The sequence below is a fragment of the Neophocaena asiaeorientalis genome, unplaced genomic scaffold (assembly GCF_003031525.2).
Source record: "Neophocaena asiaeorientalis asiaeorientalis breed wild unplaced genomic scaffold, Neophocaena_asiaeorientalis_V1.1 scaffold30, whole genome shotgun sequence".
Lineage (NCBI taxonomy): Eukaryota > Metazoa > Chordata > Mammalia > Artiodactyla > Phocoenidae > Neophocaena > Neophocaena asiaeorientalis.
The window spans coordinates 6,553,194-6,569,457 of NW_020174923.1; the positions used below are offsets into that span (position 1 = coordinate 6,553,194).

General features: G+C 56.2%; 2 protein-coding genes across 3 annotated transcripts in view; one reads left to right on the forward strand and one right to left on the reverse strand.

The window, feature by feature from the left end:
• Positions 1 to 2,144: 2,144 nt before the first annotated feature.
• On the reverse strand, positions 2,145 to 6,214 carry NAT9 (N-acetyltransferase 9). Its single transcript, XM_024760880.1, has 7 exons — positions 6,171 to 6,214; positions 5,441 to 5,526; positions 4,433 to 4,542; positions 3,741 to 3,884; positions 3,087 to 3,146; positions 2,783 to 2,877; positions 2,145 to 2,675 (listed from the first exon to the last, which is right to left on the reverse strand). The coding sequence occupies exons 1-7, from the start codon at positions 6,207 to 6,209 to the stop codon at positions 2,541 to 2,543; spliced, it is 669 nt and encodes a 222-aa protein (XP_024616648.1). The 5' UTR covers positions 6,210 to 6,214; the 3' UTR covers positions 2,145 to 2,540.
• Positions 6,215 to 6,369: 155 nt separating this feature from the next.
• Positions 6,370 to 16,264, forward strand: part of SLC38A12 (solute carrier family 38 member 12) — a 57,790-nt gene continuing 47,895 nt past the window's right edge. For both annotated transcript variants that reach the window (XM_024760836.1, XM_024760837.1), the window contains exons 1-3: positions 6,370 to 6,453; positions 7,051 to 7,167; positions 14,577 to 14,698. In XM_024760836.1, the coding sequence (XP_024616604.1) occupies positions 7,123 to 7,167; positions 14,577 to 14,698 (167 nt within the window). In that variant the 5' untranslated portion in view covers positions 6,370 to 6,453; positions 7,051 to 7,122. The remainder of the gene's footprint in view (positions 6,454 to 7,050; positions 7,168 to 14,576; positions 14,699 to 16,264) is intronic.

Consider the following 16,264-nt stretch of genomic DNA (forward strand, 5'->3'; position numbering starts at 1 on the left):
TTTTTTGCGGTATGCGGGCCTGTCGCTGATTTAAAGAGTGCAGGGCCACAGACTTTAGTAGCGGGACGTCCGTTTCCTTGATTAACGTGATTTTACAGGTTGTTGCGTCCAGGACATAGCAGCGGCCTTAGCCTAGAACTTTTTTGTTTCTGCTCCCACCCCCCAGAGACCTGGGCAACACGGGGAGGGTTTCGCCACCCGCTGCCCAGCCCTGAGCCAGGCACAGTTGTAAGGAAATGCTATCGAAATTGAACCGGTTTCTCCAAACTGCCTTGGCCTCTGTGTTTTCCTTTGGAGCTCTGTCCATGGGTGTTCCCGGCGTGGCCTCTGGCAGAGAGGGTAGGGAACAGCTGGAAGGAGGGGAGGTGGGGTGGCTTTATCCCGAGGGCCTTGAGCCTATAGCTGCTGGGTGGCCCTGCCGAGGTGTCCCACCCACCTGCCTGGCTCACTGGGGCTGCCCTAGAGGGACATTCATCAGGGAACGTGGGAGCTAAACCCACGTGCTCGGAGGGCGCCGGGAAGGCACCTCGGATTCCAGGAGCGTTCAAACTGAATTCACGATGGAGCCAGACTTGGAACGAGAAGGCTTCATCTTTCCACCCACAGCCAGCGAGGTACAGGAGTCCCAGGAGTGACCTGAGCTGGTCCCAGATACTCTCATCTTATCTGGCCGTGGACCTGACTGGAGGGACTGGGGGAAAACAAACCTGGCCCACCGAGCCCTGGGACGTGCCTGTGGCAGGTGGCATGGAGGGGACTCTCCAAGGACTCACCCAGGTCCCTTATACCTCTGCCCCTGAGGCCACATCCTGGAGATCTGCCAGGGTGGCCTGCCAGGGCCAGGTTCCTGGGCAGGTGCTCAGAAGGAAAGGAAGCTGGCCCTGGGCTAGTCTCTACCCAACCAGGAGACCACTCAGAAAAGCCAGGTTCCTGGGACTGAGGAGAACAAGTAGGGAGACAGTGGACCAGGGAGGGGACCCGTGGAGCCCCTGGGGTGGAGAGAAGGGCAGGTCACCATCTGGCCATCACTATCTGACCTGTTAAGGTTTGAATCCCACCATTGTTAAGAGAAACCTTTCAGAACCCTTATTACGACACCACTGGCAAGCAGTTAGGCTGAGCCTGGCCAGGCCCCCAGCCAGCCCTTTGACCCCTGATGGAGGCCCCCTGCAGGTTAGCAGGCCTGAGAAGGGGCCCCTCCCCACCTCACCTGCTGGGTGGGGAAGTCCTCAGGACTTTTGACTCTGATTAAGCTGGGGACAGGTGGAAGGAACACGTGGCTCAGAGGGAACTGTCGCTGAGGGGCTGGGGGCCCCAGCAAGCAAAGTTTGTGTGTTAGCTTCAGGCATGTTTCAGATTCTAGTTTCCCACATGCGTAGTCTGGTGTGCGAGGCCAGGATCGAGAGGCCTGGGAGCTGGGGGTCGTCAGCCACAGTCCTGGCTCTGCCGTCAAAAGCTCTGGGGCCTTGGGCGAGTGCCTCAACTTGCCTGGGACCATTTCCCCCCCTTGAAAATGTCCTAGGTGCCCTCAAGAGTCTCTTGTCCAATTGTGTTTTGAAACACGCCTGACTTTTCTTGACGGCCACCCCTGATTACGACAGGGCATGAGACGGGGTTAGAAGTCAAAGGGTGTCCCCCTCGCTGTGAGGTGGGGAGCCCCGGCCCGGCGCTGCCCGTTAAGCCCCGGTTGCCAAGCAGCCTAGTCATCCGAACTTGTGCCTCTGGCACCCCCTAGTGGCCTTCGCGGGTGCAGCTGCTCCCAGAGGCAGAGGCCCGGAGAGCGAGGACGCAGGTGCCCTCGGGAGGACACCCTGCAACTGAGGAGGCCCGGAGCTTCCTCGGCAGGGGGGGGTACTCCAGCCACATGCAGCTGCATCCGAAACTAACCTACTGCACCCTCAAAACTGGCTCCAAAGAGGAAGGAGCAAGGACACTCGCCCACTTTCCAAGCCACCTGTCCGTCCTTCAAGGCCGAGCTCATTTATTTCCAGACCTCCCGGGGTCACACCCACCTGCTTCTGCTGGATGACAGACGACCGAGCTACCCCTCCCCCGTCCCTACGACGCCGGACCAGATGCCGCAGGCTGGCCCTCCTGGCAGCTCACCTCCACACGGGCCCAGTGAGAGAACAGGGCAAGCTGCGTGCAGTGTGCAGTGCGCTTTACTCCCGGCCAGAGCCTCGGTGGCCCCTCTGGCCCTCCGGGGGAAAGGGAGGTCCTGCCCATTCACCAGGCGCCCCCTCGTCTCCACCTCCACCCTGCCTCTTCCCGTGGATTCATGCCATCCACTCCAGATTCCAAGAGTCTGAGTCCAGGTTTGGCCAGGAGGAGGGGCTGGCCCTGGAGTGGCTCGGCCACAAGGCCAGCCAGAGGGAGGCCGAGGCAAGTCCAGCCCGGAGTCTGAAGGGCCCCAAGAGGAGAGTCCCAGGCTGCAGCAAGGCCAGAGCAGTCTGCCCCATAGGCCCCCTCTGTGTGCCTGCTGCAGCGCTCTGGTCTCGCACCCCCATCCACACAGGGTGGCTGGTCCGCAAGGCCGGCTGTCAGCAGCGCTCCGACGCCCCAGCTCTGTAGGGCTTCTCTTCCACATGGCTGGTCTGCTCGAGAAGCCACTGCCGCTCCCGCTCACTCATCGTCAGTCTGAGCGTCACCTCCTGGAAGACACTGCTCACAGCCACCTACGTGATCCAGACAGAGCAGGGCCGGCTAAGGTACAGGCCCAAGTCCTAGCACCACTGGGCCCGCCCAGACCCAGGCCTCACCCTCGCGCTGGCACCGTCCTCACCTGCTCAAAGTGAAGCTTCCGGAACAGCTGCATGCTCGGTTCATTTCCTTGCCCAATTTTAGCCTCAAACTTGGTCAGACCTAGCTTGGTCACTCCTCCCAGAAGAGATTAGAGAGGGATGAGCTGCAGGATGAAGCCCTCCCCCACCTCCCCAGCACCCTCGGCCCCTCCTGTCCCAGCCTGCGATGGAAGCGCCTGTCACTGGCTTCCACCCTCAGGCCCGAACGCTCCCTCCCAACACGCCCTTGCCTTCTCCCGGGGCCTGGCCACTTGTCCCCAACATAGCCTGCTCGGCCTTCCTTACCGTAAGACATCATCACGAGGACGGCCTCGGTGCCCAAGCCCTGGCCCCTGCAGCTGGGCTCTAGGAGGAATGACAACAGTCACTGACAGTGCGTGCCCGGCTCACGTCACCCTCGCAACCCTAGGAGGTTCGCAGATATGGGTACCATTCTGCAGATGAGGAGACAGAGGCCCAGAGAAGTTAAGTGACTCGCCCGGGGTCGCACAGCTTAGAGGCACCCAGCAACCTGACCCCAAAACTGACCCCTTCGGCTCAGTGTGCTGTCACACGGCCCCTTAGAAAGAGGCCGAGGACCCTGATGGACACAGAAACTGGAGGGGCTCCTCCCACGGCATGGGGAGATGCTCCAGAGAAGATCGTTTATTTTGGGAGGGTCCCCAGTCCACCCCAAGGATGGGGCAGACTGCAGTTTGAAGACCCTAAAACCAAAGGTTAAGTTCACACCTAAGCATAAGATGGGAATAAAATGAACTACCAGGGGTGAGCCACAAGGCTAACAGGGTGCCGAGTGACAGTCTGCCCAGCCAGGTGCTGGGCTCACCAAGGCCGGAGCTGCCCATGGAGCTCTCTGAGTGCCCTACACAGCCTCGGTGGCTTCAGGTTCAGCGGATCTGAGGACCAGAGGGATGGAGGGCAGGGCCCGGTGGAACAAACCTGCAATCATGACCTCAATCTCCCCCAAGGTGGGGTCCCCTAGATCCGTGAGGAAGAGGTTCACATCTCCCACCATGCAGCTTTCTTCGCTGGTGCCTAGCTGGGCCTGCCACTTCTCTGCATCCAGCACGATGAAGGTACACTCTGAGGAAGGAGGTGACGGGATTATCACCTACACTCCCCAAAGGAGTGCAGGGAGGCCAGTCTTCCTACCCGAGCCAGAGAACTGCAGAGAACTACCACTGTCTCTGAGTCGGGCAGGAAAAGGGAGCCAGCACTTCCTTCAGCTGATTACAAAGCCTAAATCGGCCTCATGCAGGAGACGATGGCCTTCTGCAAACAGCAACTGTATTCTCAGAGCACGAACCACACGGGGCTTGCGGCAAGGGGCACAAGGGGCAGGGCCTCGATTTACAGCCAGAGCCCCAAATGCTTTCCTTTCTCTAAATCCCTTCACGCCTGGTGCAGGGAGTGGGGAAGAGGACGGAAGCGTCAGCCACAGGGACTTGCTTCAGGGGGCGTCGCAGTCTGAGGGCTTCAGGCACCTCCTAAGCTTTTCACCAAGTATTTTTTGCAAACTTTCTGTGGCTCCAGCTGGGCTCCAGCTAGGAACGGTAAAGGGTGGGAACCCGGTAAGGCCTCTGGAATCAGCCCTCCCGTGACCGGCACAGCCCGGGGCCTCCACTTCTCACTGTCTGCATCTTCCTGCCAGCTGCACTGCATCACATACTCCTGCTCCAGGGTCAGCGGCTCGGAGGCTGTCAAACGCCGCAGCTCCTCTGATTTCATCCACTCGTGGTACCTGCGGGGACGGAGGGTTGGCCTTTGGCAGGCAGGACAAATTGAGAAGCCTAAGTCTGACGCTTTATGAGATGAAGAAATGGATGGCTGAGGGGAGAACCCCCCCCCAGGGCTCACAGAGGGTTAGAGAAGAACCCCAAGAAAGAGTTATAATGGCTCCTATGGTAGAAGGCCACAGGCCCAAGAACTAGAGGCAGGCTAGTCCTAAAGAGAACCGCAGGAGGCAGTTCTATCCATCCAGCCTCCTCTCCTATCTCAGGGGTCAGTGCGGGGGAGCAGCATTCCTCAAATTCCCCAGGGGAGGTCCTGGCAAGCCAAACTCAGCAGAGAAGGCTGGACAGATCTCCACAAAGGCCAGGCACCAGGAACCCCCAAACGGAAGACCACAAGTAGAGAACACACGCCTACAGCACCAGTATCCCTGTCTACCAGACATTCGTCACCTGGCCCACGACAGTCCCACCCTGCGACTTGGTCCTGCCCTTTCCAAGCAGTAGACATCACGACGACCCACCTGCTCAGTTTTATGACAAGCTAACATTTAGTTTCCAAGAACTGAGCCCATTTACTGGCACCAGAGGAATGGCACTCATTTATAATTAGAAGACAGTATCTTTTTTTTCTTGCACACATGCAGTTTACATAAAAGAATTCCCGGCTGAAAGGCCAGAAAGGAAGCTGAGGGGATGGGAGGGAGAAACAGGGGGATGGATGACTTCTTCCAGGGAGGTCACAGCCCTCTGTTTCAGTTTTCACTTTTCCCCGTATGCAATTACTTCTCACACCAATGTTTCTCCTTCTCAGAGAAAACAGCCTCTGAGATTGGGGTTAAGTCAGGCTCACCCTCCTCGCTGCCCCTTGGAGAGCTGGCTTGCACCCCATGTCAGGGGAATGGTTACCTAGGCACATGCTCTGGGGTGTAGGGTACCAGCACCACCTTCTTTCCCAGCAGCAAGATGTTCTGATTTAACCTCATGGTAGCAGCCTGCGGGTGGGAGGGCAAAGATTTCAGCACCTGAGTTTCCTCCCACTTAGGGTGGGAGCCCCGGCTCTCAGTTCACTAAACGCCTCCTGGGGCTAAGCTGTCAGAAGAGCCTCTGTCCTTCTTCCTTTCCAAACACTTCAGAGAACACGGACTTTAAACCCTTTGCAAGAAAGGGAACACGGCTGGTGAAAGATGATTAAACAATCCTGGGCTCGCATCTCAAGGGGCCAAATATGGGCTGCTTTTTCTGCCAGTCCCTTCAGCCCCATCACCCAGAAGCTCGATGCCCCACACTCAAGCACCAAGACTCATCACCAAAACTGCCATCACTCGCCCCAGTTCTGAGACTCCGCCCCACGGTTACTTCTCAGCCCTGTCTTAAACCTATTTCCAACCCCTTTACCCAGCGACCACCCCCCCGGGCTCGGGTTCTCCCTCTTCCTGCCCCCCAAGCCATCGGGGCCTCCCTGGCCACTCTTGGGTGAGGCAGGCTTAAGGCCTCAATCCCCTCCTCTTTGTGAGGAGTTACAGGCTACTCTTCTCGAACCCCCACAACCACTGGGGTCCCGCGACGGCCAAGTTCACACCCGCTCCTCGCCGACGAACGTGTCCCCAGCAGGTGTGATCCACCCCTTCCAACCTACCCCGCTTTCCCACCTGGCAGGCGGCCGCCCCTCCCGCATGCGCGTGGGAGCGAACCCCGCCCACTTCCGCCACGCAGACGGCAGCCGCCGGGGCCTAATCCCGGTCCCGCCTCCGCGAGGCGCCCAATCAGCGCCGTGCGCCCCGCCCGAGGCGCGCACAAAAAAGGTGGGCTCCCGGCGCGGGCGCATGCGTGCTGCCGGCGCTGGTGCGGGACGGCTGTCGCCGGCAGCAACCCCGGGTCGGAGACATTGGCCGCGGCAGCGGGAGCAAGCTTCGCTGCAGGTGTCGGAGCGGGAGGGTGGGATGGAGTGGGGTCGTGCCAGACTCGGGGCTCCTCCAGGAGGGAGGAAGAAATGGGGGAGAGGCTCGGAGAGGGCCTCTTGGGAAGAGGGGGAGGCTGGAGAGCCCTAAGGCAGATTGGGAGACGTGGAGGCCCCGTTAAGAAGGAGAGGCTCTGGGGCAAGGAGTTGGGTTGGGGGGCGACCTAGGAAAGCCCCCAGCCCCTTGCTCTAGGCGGAGGAGGCAGACAGTTGCTTGGCTTCCCTGTGTGGTAGTGAGCTCGCTGTTCCTGGCATGATATGGGGGATAACCAGAGTGGGTAAAGGGGACCCTTGTGGTGGGTGACTCTTAGTGGCGTCTGAGGCCCCTTAAATCACTTGGAGTCTGAGCGGTAATGAATACATGCCCTGCACAGGCAGGAAAAAGTTAGAAGAAACCACCCAGGTGTCATCATACAGGGAGGTCCTTCCCTCCGGGCTCTCTTTTGACAGATAAGGCCATAAGTGGCTGTGATTAAAGGACAGGGAGGGGGTGGCTCTGTAGACATCCCTCCGCCCGCGTCTAGGTCCATCAGAAAGCTGAAGTCTGTTTTTTTCCTAGGGAGCCGCGGCCGCCGCCGCCCCTGCACGGAAGGAACCTTGGCAGCCAACGGACCCTTCCTCGCTTTTGGAAATGGCGGGTGAAATCACAGAGCCCGGGGAGCTCTATTCTCCCTATGTGAGTTTTACGTTTGGAGCTGTTTTGCCCACATCAGTGCCCTTGGCTTCTGGAGAAGCACACTGCTTCCTGTGGACTGTACTTGTGAGTCCAGCGGCTTTCATAGCCGCGGTCTGGGAACCCCATTCAGCAGCAGCCACGGTGAATGTATGTTGAGTCACGTTTGTTCACTCTTCACTTGTTGATCAGAGAGTGGTCAAGAAAGGAAACCGGACTTGCTCCCTCGTTATTTTTGTCTCAGGGCTGCTAGCAGTTGCAAACTGAGGCCAGTTCAGATGGATGAAGGCTGTCGGCTGTCGACTCTGGGTTCTGCTCCCCTCAGCAGTTTAAACCACTGCGGTTCTCAGCTGAATTTTAAGTTGCACAACTTTTATAGTCTTGGATGGTGTAAGAGGCAGAGAAAGCATACAGAGACCTTCAATTGCCGTTGGGTGGAGTCTGTAACTAGGACAACTAGAATGATTGATTTCTCACTGTCTTGGGTCTGCTTTACCCCCACCCCTCTCACGTACACTCAGTTTATCTTCTTTGTGTAATATAAGATGGTCATGGTTACATCACGGAATCCTTGCTTGGATGAGTAGCTGGAGGACCGGAATAATCAAATGATTGATTCATGTTGCTGCCAAGTATCCCAGAGAAAGGCAGCACTGCCTTAAGTAGCAAGAGGCCTCTTTCTAGAAAGTACCTAACCTTCAACAGCTGCCCTGCTCTGCACCTGCCTGGGGATCCATGCTCTGTTTCTGCCAGCTTCATAGACTCTAGAGCTGTGGTGTGATGCATAAGGAAGCACCTCTGAGAACATCTGGCAAAAACCCTCACACTGGGGTCCTCCTGCTGGGTCTGTGCCATTTGTGTGTGGCTCCAAGGGAGCCTTCTTCACCTGAATAATTTATCAGGGAAGTCTTTCCTTTTTTTTTTAAATAAATGTATTTATTTTTGGCTGCGTTGGATCTTCGTTGCTGTGCGCAGGCTTTCTCTAGTTGCGGCGAGCGGGGGCTTCTCTTCGTTGCGGTGCACGGGCTTCTCATTGCGGTGGCTTCTCTTGTTGCAGAGCATGGGCTCGAGGTGCGTGGGCTTGAGTAGTTGTGGCTTGAGGGCTCTAGAGCGCAGGCTCAGTAGCTGTGGTGCGCGGGCTTAGTTGATCCGCGGCATGTGGGATCCTCCCGGACCAGGGCTCGAACCCGTGTCCCCTGCATTAGCAGGTGGATTCTTAACCACTGCACCACCAGAGAAGTCCGGGAAGTCTTTCTTGAACCTTGGAATGAATCAGGTCGTGCCCCTCTCATTAGTGGAATTGCATAACAGCTCACAGCCTCCTCTTGGTATCAGCAACGACATGTCCATGACGCTGTCCATGAAAGTCACCACGGTTCCTGCGTCATCTTACAACATCTGTAAGCTGAGAGGCGAGGAAGTGAGTTATTTCTGTAGCTGAGTGCTGGGAAGGAAAACCTTTGATGTGCCCACTTTTCTCGTGCCTCCAGCTGTTCAGTAATTTCACATATCAGCAGTGCCCACAGGAAATGGGGCAGTGAGACCTAAAAGTCTCAGCGGGTTCTGCTTTTTTTAATTTTTGCCTCCATTTCCTATGTGTTTGGTTTTGTCTGAGGCATGTGTTCAAGGGCGACTCTGGGCGCTGGCCGTAAACAACTGCTCGTATTCTCTTATCCTGCTGGTGAAGAGAGGGGCAGGGGGAAGGTGGATGGTGCTAAGGATGAGGTGGCATTAACCAGGATCAGTGGTCTCGGTTTGAGCCAAGAACACACCTCTTGCCTGAGGTTTCCTTAACTCTGCCATCCTGCAAGAATGGTTCTTGATCCCCTGTGAGACCAGGAGAAGGGTGTGAGGTGCACCACCCACTGAGCCCAGAGAGGCTGCAGAATGGACTTTACCGCACATGCTGCCCGGTACGATGTGGGCGGAACCTGCTCTGCCTGCCTTGGGAGACCGTGACCCTGAGCGGTGCATCAGCCCATAACCCGGTCATTCCCAGCACCGAGCCTCTCCCTACCTCTGCGGTGCCCTGTTGGGAGTTCTTGCCCCTCCTGGGTGTCAGGGGTGTTTGCCTTAGCCCGCATTCTTCTGCATAAACTGTGTGTGTGTGATGGGCAGACGAGCCTCGCAGGGGACGCGGATGACAAACTCTCTCAAGGATAGTGCCGGACGCAGGAGCATGGTTTAGGCCCGTGCATCCCCCCCATAAGTGATCTCAGAACAGGCGTGTCTGTTTCCCCATTTATGGGGACCACGAGTGGCTCGGGACTGAAGGGGTCGTGTGATCAAAATAGAGGAAGAAGGGGGTCACTGGCTACATAAGGATGACTGCCGAGGCTGCCTTCCGCCGGCCAGTCTCGCGGAAGATCGATGCGGGTGCTTTCAAAGGAAAGAGGGCTTGTGTCCCGGCCTGAAACCCTAGTTGTTGCTTCCACATCTCTGCCACCTTCTGTTTCCTTTGACAGCTGTCGTTGGGGAAGCCGTTGAAAGGTGCCCGTGACCCCTGCCTCATGCATACCTGTGGGAACGCTGCACTGAACCCCCTCGAGCACAGGGGAGCGGGTCAGCCACCCCAAGGGACAGGGACTGTGTCTTCTGCACTTCAGCCACAGGGGAAGAGTCCAGAACAGGAGGAAGCTCGGTTTGCATAGCCTTCTTTGTTGAGACCACAGCAGGGTTCTATTTCACCACTTTTGGTCATGCCTCCCTGCAGGCTGTCCCCACAGAACTGTCCCCTAACAAACAGAAGAGCAGTTCACTCCCCCGTTTCCTTCTGTGTCACAGCTGCCTTCCACCCGGCCTGTGGCTCAGCTCAGGTCTGCTTCCTGCGTCGTGCTCTTCTCCTTGGTATTGGTCCCTACTGATCCCCGTTACTGAAAGTAAGGAGGGTTTGACTCCGGCCAGGAAGGTGGAGAAGCCGTATGTTTCCCTATGGGATTCCCTGCAGTACCACCAGGCCCGGAGTGCTTGCCTCAGAACTAGAACATAGCAACAGCCCAAGACAAATGTGATGACTCATTTCTGCTCCGAACTTCCAGTAGTTGATCCCTAATTCACTTCCTTGTCACGTTCGTAAAGGGTCTTTTTCACTGAGCTTTATTTGAAGTTTCCATTGGGAGTGTTTATTTCACTGCATCTTTATCGGCCGTGGTTCTCAGCTGGTGGCAGTCTTGCCTCCCAGGGGACATTTGGCAATGTCTGGAGACGGTGTGACCATCACAACACAAGGGCAAGGTGGGGGGTACTGGAATCTAGTGGGTACAGGCCAGGGATGCTGCTAAACATCCTACAATCCACAGAACAGGCCCACAGTACAGAGTGAGCTGGCCCCAGGTGTCAGCAGCACTCAGGCTGAGAAACACTGCTTGACAGTAGACCCTTGACTTTCCCATCCCAAGACTTTCAGGCATCCCTGAATTCACAGATGCTTCTTGTACTACTTAATTTCCCCATAAAACTTTTTTTTTTTTTTGGCCGCGCCCCGCGGCTTGCGGGATCTTATTTCCCTGACCGGGGATCGAACCCATGCCTCCTGCAGTGAAAGCGCAGAGTCCTAACCACTGGACCGCCAGGGAAGTCCCATCCCCATAAAACTTTTGGCTGAGAACCATCACTTTCTTAGGCCTCTTTGCTTTCTCTTAACTTCTGTCACGCGCCCATCACTGGGGCTGTTTTCCATAAAGAAGTAAGGTTCTGCCCTTCAGAGTGTTACAGCTTATAAAAGCGATACGCAGAGAACAAAGCTGCCGGGAGATCAGACGTTAGGTCATCGATCAGGGCCTGGCCTCTTAGCGTCCTGCTTACAACCCTGCCTGTGACGTCGAACTCCCTGTCCCGTGCGCCAGGGCCCGGGAGTCCGCCTGCAGCCACGCTGGCCTCAGAGTTCCTGGGAAATCCCTCCCCCTCTCCCACCTTAGGCCTTCCTACCTGCCAGTGTCTTCCCTGGCCCTTTCCCTGGGTGGCTCCTGCTCGGCCCTCAGGTCCCGGCTTGAATGTCACCACGAGGCCGTCCTCTGCTTGAAGTGCTGACCCACTGTTCTTTGTCACGGAGCCCCTTCTTTCCTTCAGAGCGCCTCTCCGAGGCGGTAATCATCGTTTGTCTTCTTGTCTGTGTCCTCCTGTCCGTCTTGCTCACTGTCATTCCCTGGGCTCTGAGCACAGGGCCAGGACCGTGGAAGGCTCTCGGTGGCTGTGCAGTAAGTGAGCAAACGAGCCCACGCCTGGATGTACTCGCCTCAGAGCGCCAGTGATCGAAGTTAAACCCAACAAAAGGCAAAGTTAGTTTGTAGACGTTCCCATTTGTGAAAAGTCAGTTCAGAAGGCCAGCTGTCACCCTCACATTTATTCTCATAACATCACCCTGGGCCAAGACTCCCGGCAGGGCAACCTCATCACGGTTTTGTGATCCAGTCAGGAGCTAGAGGAAGACGATTCAAACTTGTCTTAATCCTTCTGGGATCTCCTGGGGGATCAGAGTGAGACCGTGACGTTTAAAAGGGGCCGAAGACTGTCAGGTTCACGGCAGAGAGGACCTGAGCCAGAGCCATTGAGGGCCCCCATCTTGAGGCCGTGTGCCAGGTGCCCCAAGAAATGTAGAGAGAAGTGAGTTGCAGGCTGTGACCGCAGCGAGCCTCAGATTTAATAGTGGGGAAAAGATAAACACATCAACATCAAAAACCCAAACTAGGAAAAAAAAAAAACAAAAAACCCAAACTATGGCGTAAGAAGTGTTTTTGCTCCAGGGCTTTGAGAGGGGGAGCAAGATGGGTTCGGGAGACTGGGAAGGGCTTTATGGTGGGACAAGCATTTGAATGGGCCCCTTGTGGTGGGTGGGAGTTGAGGGGCTGGGTGGGAGGCACAAGGGCTTGGTGCCCTGTGTCAAGTATACGTGGGCTCTGGGCAGAGCTGTTCCCTCTCTACAGGACGCCCTCCCGTTTGTCCAGCACTCACATGGCCAGTCGGCACCTGCCCGGAATCCTGTCCCTCCCAGTCAAGGGCCCCAGAATGGTAGCTGTTGCTCCCTATCTCTGTTTCGTCTTGTTTTTTAGATCTGACTGAGGCTGGTCTGAGAATGGGCCCTAATTTGTGTGTTTCTGATTAAGAATGCAGCACGTGGTCATCTTGGAAAAAAAATTAAATACAGAAAAGTGCGTATTTCTCAGAAAGGGGAAGTGAAAACGAGCGATGGATAGGTATTTCTGGTGTTTGTCTTCTCATGACCAGAAACAAGTGGTAAAGCAAACTGTAAGTTAGCCAGTTGAGTGGAGTAGAGGGAGACCCGTTAGGAACCTGCTGTCATAGGCCAGGCCAGTTGAGTGGAGTAGAGGGAGACCCGTTAGGAACCTGCTGTCATAGGCCAGGCCAGAAATGGTTCACTTGAATTGTAAATGGAATAGGAGCCAGAGGCACCCACAAAAGACTCTTCAGAAATAAAATCACCAGCCCTGGGATATGGAGGGGAAGCGGGGAGCTGAGGCCACGCTGGGGTGTCCAGGTGGAGGTGACCAGCAGGCAGTTGGATTTGAGGTCTGCAGAAAGCCTTGCACTAAGAGAAATACCGTCCGCCATGATGGTTAAAGCCTTGGGATTGAATGATGTTGCTGAGGAAAAGAAACGCAGAGAGAAAGAGAGACCACTGACGTCAGAAGGGCGAGAAAGACTAAGTCTAAGAAAGCCGCTGGATTTGGCAAATAGGGGTCATTGGTGATTTTTAAGAATGCAGTTTCAAAAGAGTTCTGGGGATGGAAACCACAAACTAGAGGAAGTTGGAAATGAAGGCGGAGGATATAGGTTGCTCCTTCAAGGAGTTGGGCTGAGGGAAAGTGAGAGGGCAACATTTTAAAGGTGTCAAGAGCGTTCGCAGTGAGAGGGGGAGAGAGCTAGGAGGAGGAGAGGATTCCAGAGAGAGCTGAGCCCAGCTCAGATGCAGGGCTGAGCCTGTCAGGGAAGAGGAAGCAGCCGTGCTCCCCCAGACATGGGGAGGGGGGCAGAGGGGAGGCCCACACTGACTTCTGAGCTCGGAAGGAGTGAGGCTTGGGGGAGCGCATGTCAGACGGTCTCCGTCTCCTCCGTAGCGTTGGAGGTGCAGCCTTCACCTGGGAGAGATGGGAGCTGTGGGTCTGGGACTTGGAGACGGAGGTTTGGAGCCTTTACGTGCGTAGGAAATACTCGCAAGTCCACGCGGAGGAGTAAAGAGAATCTGTTGCTGCTGGACCACAGCTGAAGAGGCCATCTGTTAGGGGGACTCACAGTTAGAATTTTTTAAAAATTCCAGGAGCCTTCAGCGGCTTCCTATTAGGGAGTCGAGGAGGTGGGTGCCAGGTCGTCTCTGAGGCTGGGGGCTGGAGAGGTTAGAACGGGGAAGGTGTGGGGAGCTCGGGGCAGTGTGGGCTTTGAGCAACCAGCCGATTGTCAGTGAGGCCACCGTGGAGGTGGTGGCCTGGGTAGGGAGGGTTTGGGGGGACTGGACGTCATGATGAGGACAAGGGCGGGTCAGTGGGAGTGCACAGGGTTGTAGGCGGCAGGGGCTTCAGGTCAGCGAAAGGGATTTCATGATCGAGGAGGGCCCGAGAAGGGAATAATTGTAATTAGCTGAGCTAGAGTCAAGTTGGTGTGAGTTAAGTTTAAAACCTGAAGTCAGTGACCCAGCAATTCCGCTGGGAGGATGGTTGCCAGGGGAGAGAGGGGGAGGGGCTGCCACTGAGTAGGGGGTGTCTCCGTGGGGTAATGAAATGGAATTAGATGGTGATGCTGGTTGCAGAACTTGTGAAAATACTGCAAGGTTGTGTACTTGAAAAGGGTGAATTTTATGGCACGTGAATGATCTTTTTTTCTTTTAACCCCTGAAGTTAGTACGGGGCAGAGGACAGGAAAAGGGAAGCAGCACGTACGGCGGCGTCCCGGAGGGCATTGGCAAGAACGGGCGGAGAGGAGGATCAGGCCACGCGCTCAGTGGCCTTGGAAAAGTGGGAATTTTTGGGGGGGTCAGCGCTATGGGTTGATCCGTGTGCCGGGTACCCCAGACGTGACGGCCCGTCCTCAGGAAACCTGCAGTCCGGTTGAGCCCAGAGCTGTCATCTGAGACACGGCTCTGAATAATACACACTGATGAGGGGATGGGGCTGATGACAGCCAAAGTGGAGAATCAAACCCAACGCCGGAGACATTTTGAAAAGTCTGATGGAAGCCGGGGCTTCCGTCTTCCAGGTGTTCACGTTCGGCTCCCAGCAGCCGGCTGCAGATCCCGCCCCCCTGGAACCTGGGTGGAACCCTCCCTACTTACCTGCTCGCCTGCCTAAGGCCTGGCCTCCCGGCCTCCACGGTTTTGCCGTTGCCCAGGGTCACCCTTGGGAGCCGTTCGGGGGTGAGGTTTGTTCATTTCTGGGCTCGAATGTCACCTCTCTCGCTTCCAGGTCGGACTGGTGTATATGTTTAACCTCATCGTGGGCACCGGTGCGCTCACCATGCCCAAGGCCTTTGCCGCGGCTGGGTGGCTCGTCAGCCTGGTCCTGTTGGTGTTCCTGGGCTTCATGAGGTAAGAGGCCACCCCCGGGGAGCTGGGGGCAGAGCTGGGGGAGTCTGCCCAGGAAGCCCGAGCTCTCTCCGTCAGTGTGGGGGAAGACTTCTGTGGTGAGGGAATCCTAACAGGTGCCCGGAGCCAGGAGAGGAGGTCCAGAGGTCTCAGGGGCTCGCTCTGATGGAGCGGCTGTCCACCCCCAGTCACTGAGAAGTGAAGACCTCCAGTTAGGCCGTGGGGTGTCTCACCGCGGTGCTCGTGTGTTTCTTACCCAGCCGCTTTGCCTCCGCTGTTGTACCCTTTCTCGATGGACAATTAGACGGACAATTAGTAGTGAAGGTAACAAGTGTAGAGTTCAGTTAGGTGATGAGTGATAAGGGGAAACGTACAGCGAGGTGAGGGGCTCAGGAGCCTGGGGTGGCCGCGGTTTGAAGCAGGTGGTCCATGGCCATGGAGGGCAGCAGACTGGAAGGGCGAAGGAGGGGGCACTAGTGGAGGAATGAAACAGTTCAGTAGCTGAAGTGAGTTAAGACCTAGAGGAGGCTGCACAGGATGGGAAAACACCCGTGTTTTTCAGTTTCTTCCCACGTTTTCTTCTGGGGGGTTTTGTGGCCAGCCTTGAGGGACTGTTGGCTCATTACGTACTGCGAGCCCTGGTGACCGACAGCCCCAGAAGTCCTTGTCCTTCTGTGACCCTGCAGTCCCCTTCAAAGGACCTTCAGCGCAGGCGGCCACCCGAGCGGGAAGTGATTATTGGGGGCCCCCACACCCCAACCTCGTTCAACCCATCTGCGTTCAGACATGGCTTTGTGCAGCCTGGAGAAGCCTCTTTACGCCTTATGATCGATTTTAGTTTTACTTCCCAAAAGAAGGGGAAATCTAAAGCCCTTAAAACGGTCACTTAGGCAAGGTGGTGAGAAACCTTTCTAGGAGGTGCTGCGGTGGCCGGAGTGGGAGTTTCAGAGACGGCTGCCCCACCCGTACCGAGATGGAGTGGGTGTGGGTTAACTTCTGTGTCGTTCCCCCCAACCCCCAGCCCCCTGACTCCCGGGCCAGGCAGCCAGCCTGCAGCAGGTGACAGCGCCCGAGGCAGGGGCTTGGGGTCGAGTCTGGCATCAGGCTGTGCCGGGTGGCTTCAAGAAACAGATGCATGTCCCACCCCGGGTCTTTTCAGCAAGGACGGAGTCATTCCTCAGGCTTTATCAGCAGGAAGGCGGCCCTCCCCTGTACTACCGGCTGCTAGGGAGAGCCCTCCCGCTGTCATCCATGTCTCTCCCATTTCCTTAAGTAAAGACGATTTTTCACTCTAGTCTGACTTCTCAGCAAACGTCTGGTGTCACCTCCCAATTTCCCTTTTCGGACCAGATTATTAGGAAATTAAAATGTGAACATACTTTAATTTATTAATACGTTTTAATTTATTAAATATATTAATTTATTGGTATATTTTAACTTAGTGACACGTTGTTTATCGGGACTTCCCTGGCGGCACAGTGGTTAAGATTCTGCACTCCCAGTGCAGGGGACCCGGGTTTGATCCCTGGTCAGGGGACTAGATCCCACATGCATGCCGCAACTAAGAGT